The sequence below is a fragment of the Cynoglossus semilaevis genome, chromosome 14, assembly GCF_000523025.1.
Source record: "Cynoglossus semilaevis isolate Cse_v1.0 chromosome 14, Cse_v1.0, whole genome shotgun sequence".
Classification (NCBI taxonomy): Eukaryota; Metazoa; Chordata; class Actinopteri; order Pleuronectiformes; family Cynoglossidae; genus Cynoglossus; species Cynoglossus semilaevis.
The window spans coordinates 16,466,074-16,477,491 of record NC_024320.1 but is presented as its reverse complement, the minus strand read 5'-3'; the positions used below and the strand labels follow the sequence as shown (position 1 = coordinate 16,477,491).

The 11,418-nt window shown below is 37.9% G+C and overlaps 1 protein-coding gene across 1 annotated transcript; it reads left to right on the top strand.

Moving 5' to 3' along the window:
* Positions 1-5,216: 5,216 nt before the first annotated feature.
* gbx2 (gastrulation brain homeobox 2) lies at positions 5,217-9,228 on the top strand. The gene is made up of 2 exons (XM_017038402.2): positions 5,217-6,621; positions 7,715-9,228. Exons 1-2 carry the CDS (start codon positions 6,144-6,146, stop codon positions 8,269-8,271), a joined length of 1,035 nt encoding a protein of 344 aa, XP_016893891.1. The 5' UTR covers positions 5,217-6,143; the 3' UTR covers positions 8,272-9,228.
* The last annotated feature ends 2,190 nt before the right edge of the window (positions 9,229-11,418 follow it).

Below are 11,418 nucleotides of genomic sequence, written 5' to 3'. Positions count from 1 at the left end.
TTGGTCAGAGGGTCAGTCAACCACAGACCAACCTGTTGATGTTTCTGCAAATATGAGCCTGACATTGTCAACCTCTATGTCCACCTGTGAGTCTGAGATGATCCGTACGTTGTTGGGTCACCTCGATGATGTTGGTCTTTATGAGACCTTTCTGGACTTCAAGTCCACTGAGTTGACATTTTTACTCTCACATTGAATCTGTACAGGTTATTACTGAAACTATAAGTGGTAATTACGGTATTAAATTAAATGGTTGGTGCTCAGCTTCAGTTGACGTCTCTTGGGCGACACTGATAGATTCAGTCACTGATTGGATAAAGGAAGTAAATCAGCACTCCTTCAGTGGGAGTCAAAGGAGCAAATGTGTGTAAAGAGGCTGGGGTTCTGTGTGAGGATTGAAGGAGAACTTTTTTTATTGACAGACATTGTGAAAACATGTACAGGACACTGGTTTGTGTCTGTCCTTTGTGGACTCTGAGGGATGAGGTCTGGAGGCGGCGCAGCCTGTTGTGTGGTGTTTTCTTGGTGGAGATACTGTGGTGCATTTTCATTTGTACATACTGTAAATACAAATTCTAGCTTTTCCTTTCTTTTGTTTTTAGTTTGGTGTAGTTGTTGTGTTCATTTGGTGTGTGTTCATTTTTGATCTTCGTTAACTTTTATCTTGAAGAGCAGAAAATCTCAGAAATTAACGTTTGACAGAACAGCAACCACCGCTGTAAAGACTGTAGGTAAGAAAAAGAATAGAAAAAAGTAACTAAATAATAAGAATAAGAATAAATGTTGATCTGTTTGAAAAGGAGACCGTAATACACACACACACTGACACACACTGACACACACTGACTGTTGTTGTTGTTGTGTTTGTATGACATGGACATTAATGCACTCTTGTATCTGTGTATTTTTTGTTGTCTCCTGGATCATTTATTGACTCCACCGTAGCCACTGCTGAGTTAATGTCAGCAGCAGCAGCAACATTCCACAGACGTGCACATGACTTTGTTCTTCTCCGCAGCAACAGAGATATTTTCATTCAGTGTAGTTGTTGTTGTTGTTGTTGTTGTTGTTGTTGTTGTTGTTGTTTAAGGCATGAGTTAAACCTCATATGTTTGGTTATTGAGTGTGTTTAGTAAACTGAGTGAAGTACAACATTCCACTTTGATTGATTTTTTTTTTCTTTTTGAGCCACACATGACTAATGCGATGCTTTGATAACTCTTACTTTAAAACAACGGCCTGCAGACGACAGATGTCCAGTTCTTGTCAGATTACATTTTTTTTGTTCTTTTTTCTTTAGTTTTATGGAAAAAAAAACACCTGAGATTATTCCACTTTGAATGATTTACTCCTTATACGATTGAAACCTTTTTTTTTTTCAAATATTGTTTTGTTTAATCTGTCATTATTTAATATCTCGTTCCTAACAGTGTGTTATACAAATGCATGCATTTGTCTAGTGGCACTTTTTTGCACTTGTAATATGTTGCACAGCTGATGTTTCTTTTTCCTTGACTCTATGGATCAAAAGACTATTTTTGATATACAGTGATAATTAAAATGGTTTAAAGAAAAAATAATGTTGATTAAAAAAAACATATACGTGTACATAATTCAGTTGAAGGTGTTGAATATTGCATGTTGCGAATATGTATGTCACGTGGCCAGAGCTCATATTTTGTCATATTATTGTATGATGTGTTTTTCCATTGGTCAGAGCCAAAAAGGTCAACGTTTTCTAATGAACTTGATGGAATAAATAAGCAGTAAAAAAGATGACGTCTTGTCCAGACTCTACATTTTTGGGTAATTATTATGGTATTGATCGATTGGCATCATTGAGCACTTTTCCTTCTAGGCCTATAGGTGGTGTTAAAGGGCATTGAAAAACCCTGTTCTATGACTAATGTGTGTGATTGTCATCGCTGGACATGATGATAATAATAATAATAATTAGAAGGACATCTTCAGTCTCTGTGTTCTTTGTGTGTCTCTGACAATGGGGTTGGAAGGAACAAGTGTCATCTGCGTCCAGCAGAGGGCGTCCTTAACCATAAGACTCGTGGAGCATTTCCACACACACACACCACACCAGTGGGTAAGATCATTTTTCCACATTCTCCTCAGCCAACTACACAAACTCAACAAATGTTGCAAGTGTGTGGCTCCCACCTGTAGATGGCGCAGTCTTTTGTCTAGAGAAGAATAACACAGACATCATATTCAGTCATTTGAATGTGTTCAGTTCTGACTTACACATGTTTGCTACATATTTACATTTTTCAGATATTTATTAGCTTCTTGTGAAAGAATGCTTTTAAAAAAATACTTTTTTTAAATATTACAGTGTAAAGAGGTTAAATTATGTTGAAAATGTTGTAATTATCTAATGAAAATGTTGTGAACAATGTTGTCAAAGCCGCTTGTGAGGCTGAATCATTCATCACGCCTGACCTTGACCCCACCTACTGACCCCGCTTCTGTTACACAACCAATCCCCAGTGTGACCTTGCAAACCATGGCCATCATGTGGCCCCTCCTCTCTGTCACTCAGGTCTCACACACACACACACACACACACACAATATCAAACCAACAACTACGATCCCTTCTCCTCCCAGGATTACTTTACCTTTGACCTCTGAGTTCTGAATAATGTTCTCTGATGCAACAAACCGTCCATTAAAAAGACACATGGAGCCAGGGGTTGATCCACTGCTGCCTCCTGTGGGGTTTTTTTTTTTGTTTTTTTTCAATAGCGAAGTCACAAAATAACCCATTTTAATGTATTCATGGAGGCAGCAGTGGATCAGCAGGTGCTGTGTCTGTGAGCTACCACCACAGGACTGACACCAGGGGTTAGTACTGGACCAAGTCACTGTGTGGACTTTGCTGTTGTGACGCCCGCTGGTTGAAAACAAAGGTAGGTGCTCTCCTTCTCTGTGTCACCATAAACATCACTTTTTATTTAAATTGTATTTGTTGTATGTTGATATCATTATAGATCTTGTAAACACTGTGGAAAACATAACATAAATATGTATGTATTTAAAATAAGCATAGCAAAAACTGACTTGACTAAAAATGTCAGATTAGTTAAGTGTTAGACACAAAAGTATCTCCACTTGAAGTTAGTCAAAAGAGCTAAAAATCACAGATGTTCTCTGTGTTCGCTGCTTTGTCTCAGTCCAGATTTGATATTGAGGCCAAATGTTTGACACAGGGCTAACAATAGAGATGCTGACGTCTTCAAAGTTCCATGTTGCAGGTTTAACTGATATTTTTTTCTCCTGTCATCACTCCATTCGTAGTAAAAACCTGCAGCTGTCCTACCTGCTGCTAGTTGTGCTGTGAGGGGGTGGATTAGCAACATTAGCAGCTGCTCAGACCAGACCAGACCAGACCAGACCAGACCAGCGCTCCAATCATCTATGGCAAGTGTTAAAGACACCTTCACCACACACAGCGTTGTCCAACTTCACTGTTGTTGTTGTAAATATTTGTTTGTTCTCTTTCAAGGTGAAAATCTGATTAGTGTTAGGCATATTCTTATCATTTTATTTTTATTTATTTTTAGTCTAATAAATGTTGGCCTAGTTTGGCTTTTATTCAGAAGGCGAATCGATGATTATTTAAAGGCTAGATAATATTTTTTGTGTTTTAGAGAATTGCTGTTTCACTTTTTCATACTTTGCTATAAGATAGTTTCAGGCTAATATATTTGGCCAAGCCTTAGCTATTTTAACACTGGGCTAACGTTTCCTGAAGCTACAGTCTTGGCCACTCTTGAAATCTTTTGTCTTGACTGAAGGAACCATCTTCATCACATAAGGGTCTAATACCAGAGTCAGAAATTAAAAATCTGTTCCATTTCTCACATTGGAATTTGTTCTGAACTTCACCTGACACCAAAACTCTGGTGATGATGTCATCAGGGGGATGAGCGAGGGCAAAATCTGAGCGGCTCCTGCTGATGATGTCATCAGTGATGATGAAGTCAGCAGATGTAGAAGTCACAACTGTAATGTACAGGTGAAATAGTGGAAGTGAAAGGAAAACAACTGGGTTTCACCGATGAGTCAGAGCCGGCCCAAAAAACTGCAGATGTCACTTTCTGTCCCGGACTAAGGTTTCGGTTTTATGGTTTGGGTTCAGAGGTCAGAGGTCAGGCTGAGTCTTCACGTGTTAATAGCTGTTGGCCCGAGTTCTAATAACAGTGATTACAGCTCCTCACAGCTGGAACCTCCACTCAGCCGGCCTGTTTTCAGACCTTCGTCACCTCAGCAGCTTCAACAGCAGCTGTTGGTGTCATTTCTCTCATTCCAGCACTGACTCTCTCTCTCTCTCTCTCTCTTTCTCCCTCTCTCTCTCTCTCTCTCTTTCTCTCTCTTTCTCCCTCTCTCTCTCTTAAAGAATCTTAAAATATTTGACATCTGTCAGTAAGAACCTAAAGTAAGTAAGGATAGGTAAGCTAAGGTAGAGTATGCTAATAATAAATTCTTAACATGTTTGTATTATACACTTTATATAAACATGTGTAAAATTAAATTCTGTTTTAATGATATTTTGTTACGTTAGGCTTAAATGAGTGACAGTAGATCCCACAGTAGAGCAGTTCAAGGTTGGTCCTGTTGGTGTAGTCATCGTCAGAGAAGGAGCTGCTCCTCATTTTTCTCCTCCACTGCTTTGATCCCATTAGTGGACGATCATTTAGAAAATACTGGACAGGTTTCAGCTGTAGCACTCCATGCTAATGACCTGGTGTCCAGCTGACGTGTTCATTAATCAATATCTTGTCGAGCTCTTAGCACTATTGGCAAACACATCCTCAATTTCGTTGTACCCCCGTGTTATAATGACAATAAAGACTATTTTATTCTGTATTTATGGCTGTTAGTGGCAAACTTAAAGTTAACTGCTATATTTCTGACCAACCAAATTATATAAAACATAGCCTTCATTTTCAGCCAAAAGTTAATTATGTCTTTAATTTTAGCCTTCTCTTTTTAAATATTTATCTTAAATATTTTGGTTTCTCTTTAAATATTACTGGTCTTCAAATTAGCCATATTCTCACCTGACTTTGTACTTAATTTTTTTAAAATTATGTTTTACGACTGTGAATAATTATTATGCTAACAAGGCTACTTTTGCTTTGTTTCATCATTTTTAGACTGTATTTTGGTTAATAATTGCTCATTTTTAGCCAGGAGTTTGACATTCTTTTGAGGGACTGTATCTAAGAGTATTCATGGTCAAGTTTGACATGTTTGTCAAATTAAATGTTAAATATCGCACTTAAATGACCAGCACTTAGCTTCAGCTGGAAAATGTCTGCACAGCGTTTAGCTAACATTTTTTATTCTCTGTTAACGATGGTTAACTTTTAGCAATTGTTGGCCAATAATTCATCCGGTCGGATTTAATCTAACACCAAAGTACATTTTTGTAACTTATCTAATCTTTAGCTTTAAATACTTTTATTGTTGCCTTCAAAGTCAAAACTTGATCATATTGATCTTGACAAATCAGTTTTATTTGGACCTGTAACAGGACATGCTGTTTATTTATTATTCAGATTAATTTAAATTTATTTCTAGATCCTTTCTGCTGAAGTTTATGAAAAAGGTTTTCAGAATTTAGACCAGACACATGACGTCACAAATACCCGACCAATAGTATCTCAGAGCCTTCTGAAATGGGGCGTGGCTTTGCTCAGAGGAGGCAGAGCAATTAAAGTGAAGGGAGCGCAATTTAAAGGCCAAAGCCCTGCGGACGCGCACAGAGCAGGAGGTATTTCCACGTGCACGCGCACAGACTGAGAGAGTCTCGGTCGCTCATTCCTGGAAGTTAAAGCCGAGAAGCCGCGAACGGAGCTGCTGCTGATGTTAGTGCTGCTGCTGCTGCTGCTGCTGCGTTATCACCCAACACGAAGAGGAAGAGAAGTGATTAACTTTTTTAAAACCTATTTTTATCTATTGACTTTTTTCTTCTCCTAATCTGCTGGAATTAACATTTTTGATGGGATTATTGGTTTAAACTGAGGCGCTCACACCGCGGCTGTGCTCCTGCTGCGGTATCTGCTCCTCTCTGAGTTGCAGCCTCCTCTTTCTCCTTCCAAGACTCCTCTTTTCTTCCTCTCTATGAGCACCTCCTCCTCCGCCTCCTCCTCTTTCCTGGTGATGCAGCGCAGCGCCTTTAGCATCGACTCCCTGATCGGCGGAGCTCCGCAGTCCTGCAGCCCGGGTCACTTCCTCTACCCGGGCTACCCGGCCATGTTCATGCCCTACCGCTCCGTGCTCCTCCAGCCTCCTCCTCCGCCACCTCCCGCTCCTGCTCCTGCAGCACCTCCTCTCCATTCCCACCATCCGCACCTTCCGACTCTGCAGAGCGGCTTCTGCTCCAGCCTGGCGCAGGGAATCACGCACGGACTGGCGCTGATGGCCGGGTTCTCCGGCTCCCATCACCACCACCACCACCTCCACCCCCAGAACCAGAACCAGAACCAAAACCAGAACCAGACCATCAACCAGAGCCAGGACCAGGAGGCGCACAGGAAGCTGGTGTTGGACAAAACACAAGAGACGGAGAACGGAAAGAGTTTCCAGGATGTGGACTCAGGTAAGCGGACAGTCCTGATCCAGCTGGACCCGGAAAACTGATCCAGACTTAGATCCGGGACCTGAGAGAGGGCGGGAAAAACAATTAATCAAATCATTTCAAAATAACAATAACAGAAAATATATATATATAATGATTTGATTAACGATGTATTTAATTATTCAAAAGAGTTCAGTCACAGCTGTTTTGTAGACAAAATGTTTTAAAGTTGCTCAGTCACGTAAACGCACCGCGAGGCCTTCAAGGTCTTTTCTATTTCAAAAATGACGCAAAAATCAAAACTGCTGTCAGTTTATTTCTAATCAAAATGGCTGTTTTTAAAACTATTAAAAAGTGTTATAACCCATGCATTAAAACGGATTTTAATGAAATTATTTTACCCTTATTATTTAATAAAAGAGGGAGATATGATTTATTTATTTCTAAATAATTAAATCTTTATTATCAGTTTTTTATTCTAATGATTAACATTTATTTCAATAATTGATTCGTTTTCTTGACATTTTGATCAATTACTATAATATGTTAAAAAAATAAATAATTGCTTTGAAATTACGAAGGTAACAGAGAGAATGCGCGTCCTTGTTGACTTCAAAAGGGCTGAACGCGCACGTGAAGGGTTTTAATTTACCGACCTGTCAAAACAAACATGGTTCATGTGTTTTTCCAGTTCTCACTAAATCTGTAAAGTGGTTCATGTGTTTTTTTTCCAGTTCTCACTAAATCTGTAAATAATTTTTATAATTTATTTTCTTTTTCTACTGGTTTGTATTTATTAATGTAAACGGTTTTACACAGCATTACAAAAACGAAGGGTTTTAATTAGGATATTAACATTTTACCTCAAAAACAACTGTTTATTTAAATATTGAGTATCATTTTAATATAGTTATTATTTATAATAATGTATTTTTATTGATTTCGACAAAAAGCGCAATAAATATTTTAAATGATGCAAAATGTCAGAATTTATTTAAAAATATTTACATGATTGAATTGTTGAAACCTACATATTGCTGCGGCTCTCACTGATAAAATTGTTCGTTAATTAGTCGATTATTTGACCTGCGTGTTGTGTGTGACGTCTGCACAGTCAGGCTGAGGAGAGACGGTTCCAGAGAGGACGAGAACCTCGCAGCTCGCAGAGAAGCCGAGTCTTTTTCGCTGGACTCGGATTTGGACTACAGCTCCGACTCGGACCACGCCGCCTCCTCCGGCCACAGGGAGGATGCAGATGTAGGAGGAGCAGAAGGAGGGCCGGAGGAGGCTGGCCACATGCACAGCTCCGGTGCCGGAGGAGAAGGTTCGGCCGGCAGCACAGGGGGAGCAGGAGGAGGAAAGAACCGTAGGCGGAGGACGGCCTTCACCAGCGAGCAGCTGCTGGAGTTGGAGAAGGAGTTCCACTGTAAAAAGTACCTGTCACTCACCGAGCGTTCACAGATCGCGCACGCGCTCAAACTCAGCGAGGTGCAGGTCAAGATCTGGTTCCAGAACCGCCGAGCCAAGTGGAAACGAGTCAAGGCCGGAAACGTCAACAACAAGTCTGGGGAACCGTCACGGAACCCAAAGATCGTGGTACCGATTCCGGTTCACGTGAGCCGCTTTGCCATCAGGAGTCAGCACCAACAGATGGAGCAGAACAGACCATAGAAGAGGGACAGCGAGCCACCTGAAGGCTTTCACTTTTGGAAAGGTCAGACGTTCGATTCCCCACGGTTCAAAACTGAGGCTGAATCAAGTGCGACAGTCGCTCAGTCACGTGACCTTAAATTTATTATTTCATCAAAGCAACGATTCTAACGTTTGCTCTGATTTTTATTTAACTCTTTGATTTGCACTGATTTAAACTTTTTATTGTCAAATTCCGACAAGAAGAAAAGCTACAAAGAAAAAACATATGAAAAAAAAAACAACAAAAAACTGAGCTCATTTCACAGACTGACGGTGTCACGTGAGGCAGTGACGTGGCAAAATTAATCTTTAATTTCATTAGTGGGTTTTGACAGGTCTGGTCATCGCACCTTGAATTACGTGTCGGACTTTTCTGTTCTGTGCGGATTTTCACTTTAATCCTTGGAACTGAGTCAGGATTAAAGTTGACTTTTTCATCCTGAGAGGATGACATAAAAAAAACATAAAACAAAAAACTGTGACGATGAGACGAAAATTAAAAAGATTTTGTAAATAAAATCATCATGGGACCAAAAGTCAAGAGGTGACGTCATGTCCGTCTGTGAAATTTAAAGGAAATATATTTCTCTGGACAAAAGTGAGGCCGGTGATTTATTTATGTTTTGTCAAAGACGTAAAGAAACAAAGTGAAGATGTTTTAATGTGTGGAATTAAAAGATGTGAAAATGTCTCCATGTCTTTGATGGCCAAAAATACCTATAATGATGACATATTAATAATTATTGATTGATGATGATTGGTTAATCACAAGAGAAAGATCTAACCGCGAGGGGCTGACGTATCAGAGCTGCTGCCGACAAATAGTTCATAATGTTCTGATTTTGGATTTTGAAGAAAAAGATAATAAATTTTTTTTGAAAAAGTTCAACAGATTTAAAGGAACAACTAGCGTTGATACTGGTCAGCAAGATATCATATTTTATTAAATGGGTTTTAGCTAATCATTAAAAGACCATACATTTAGAAAACATAATTATTTACCACGTATGATACGCATTTGTCTTACAGTTTTATTCATTTTAATTTATTGTACTTATAGGCTTTTAAAAAAATCCGTTTTATTTGTTAAATGATTCATATTCCAATACTTGAAGTAGCCGTGGTGCGTTCAAGTGTAGCTGGGAAAGGAAAATGTAAAGACGAGACGTTTTTGCACAGTATCTTGTAAAAAAGGCAAAGATTACATTTAATAGTTGAAATGACATTTAAACATTAAATAGTGACGACATTCCAGTGTCACGTGTTCCTGTTGAAGTCCCGCCAACACACTCGTCGTACGTCAGAGAGAGAAAACGTTACTCGGACCTAAAATATGAAAGAAGTGCAACGACATTAATATTAATCAAATGACTGTCGTTAAAATACCAACACTGAAACAAACAGACAGTAAAGGCCTGTTCTTCTGTTCCACAGTAAAGTAAAGCCCCGAAGTCATTAGTGACGTCACTTCCAACCGCATGAAGTTGTGTTGGTAATGTTTCAAGTTCTTAAAAAAAGCTTCTTAAATTTACAATAACTCAACTTCACCAACGCTGAGCTGAAGGAGTTTATTTTAAGCTGGTGTTGGAGACTGACCACGTTTTTATAGTGACTTTCTTTATTTAAAAACAAATAATTATACCTTTATAAAAACCCAAGTAGCTGAGAGATTTATAGCAGATATTTGAGATACCCGATAAAGTTATACATTTTAAACCAAAATGAAAGTGTCTTCACAACGTATCATACCCAGTTGCATTCTGGGACACAGATTTTCAGTAATTATATATAAACCTATATAGGCTCAATGTGTATTAACAACCTGTACAACAATGTAAAATGCACCAAGGAAATTAAACACTGTAGTTTTTTTTTTAGTTTTTTAAATTTTAATTTAATATGTCATAACTGCAGTCAGATTTCTTAATTTTACTCCTCTCCCCCCAATCCCCCAACTCTTTGTGTTTTGTTACTTTTTTTGCAGTTGCCTTCATTTACTCCTTTTCGTTCTTCTTCATTTATTCCCTTTTAACCATTTTTTGGCTCATTTTTGTTCTTGTCACCTTTTCTTTAATTATTTTAATTTTTTCTTTAATTTATTTTTGTTTTTTGATGTATGATTTTCAATCATAAATCAAATCAGCAGACTTGGGTCTGGAAGGTTTGCCAAGTTACCACTGAGGTCCTCTGAGCAAGGCACCGTCCCCACACACTGCTCCCTGGTTCTTAAAGCTGTTCACTTTGGTGGTGTGTTAAAAACAGAGGTCACATTTGGTTGTGTGCAGTGGTGATGACAGTTTACTCACCTTAAATATCAACCTGATATAAAAATGAAAATTGGGCAACAAAAGCATTTTAACCCTAAGTTGTCCTTCGCATTTTTGTACACACCGATTGTCTTTGCAATGATTTTCACCATCTTTCATCAATATTTATGAGGAAAAGGTTGGCACAAGTCATACAGTACAGGAACATGCACACGCACACAGACTCACGCACGCACACGCACATCATTTTTCTTAATCTAAACAAAAATGTCATGCAAAATTAAGATTGTATAAAAACATTCAAAAAACATTTTTTCTAAACATTTTTCAAAATGCTCTAATTTGATGAAAAACTTACAAAAAGATAAAATTTTTAATTTTGTAACAAAACTTTTCACTATCTCAGAAAGTGAAAGGAAAAATTATGATTTTGAGAAAAAATTCCAAATTCTTTTTATCAAAACATTTATCAAAATACTCTAATTTAATGAGCAACCTGCAGAATTATTTTTGAAAATGTAATTTTTATCATTTAACCAACGTGACATGCAAAATTAAAATGACAAAAAAATTCCCCCAATTTTTTTCTAACAAAAAAGGTTTCAAAATGCTATAATTTCATGAGAAACATACTTTTATAATCAAACATGTTCAGCTTTGACCCACATGATGTGAAATTACGATGTTGCTGAAAAATAACAAGTTCTTTAAATGCTCTAATTTCATGAAGAAATATAACATATTGAAGTTAAATCTTTTCAAAACATTTTCATAAAAAAAAATTCTACAATTTTTAAAAAAGCTTTAAAGCTTTAAAATTCTTACATTTTGAGGCATTTCTGTTTTTTTATTTTTTTTT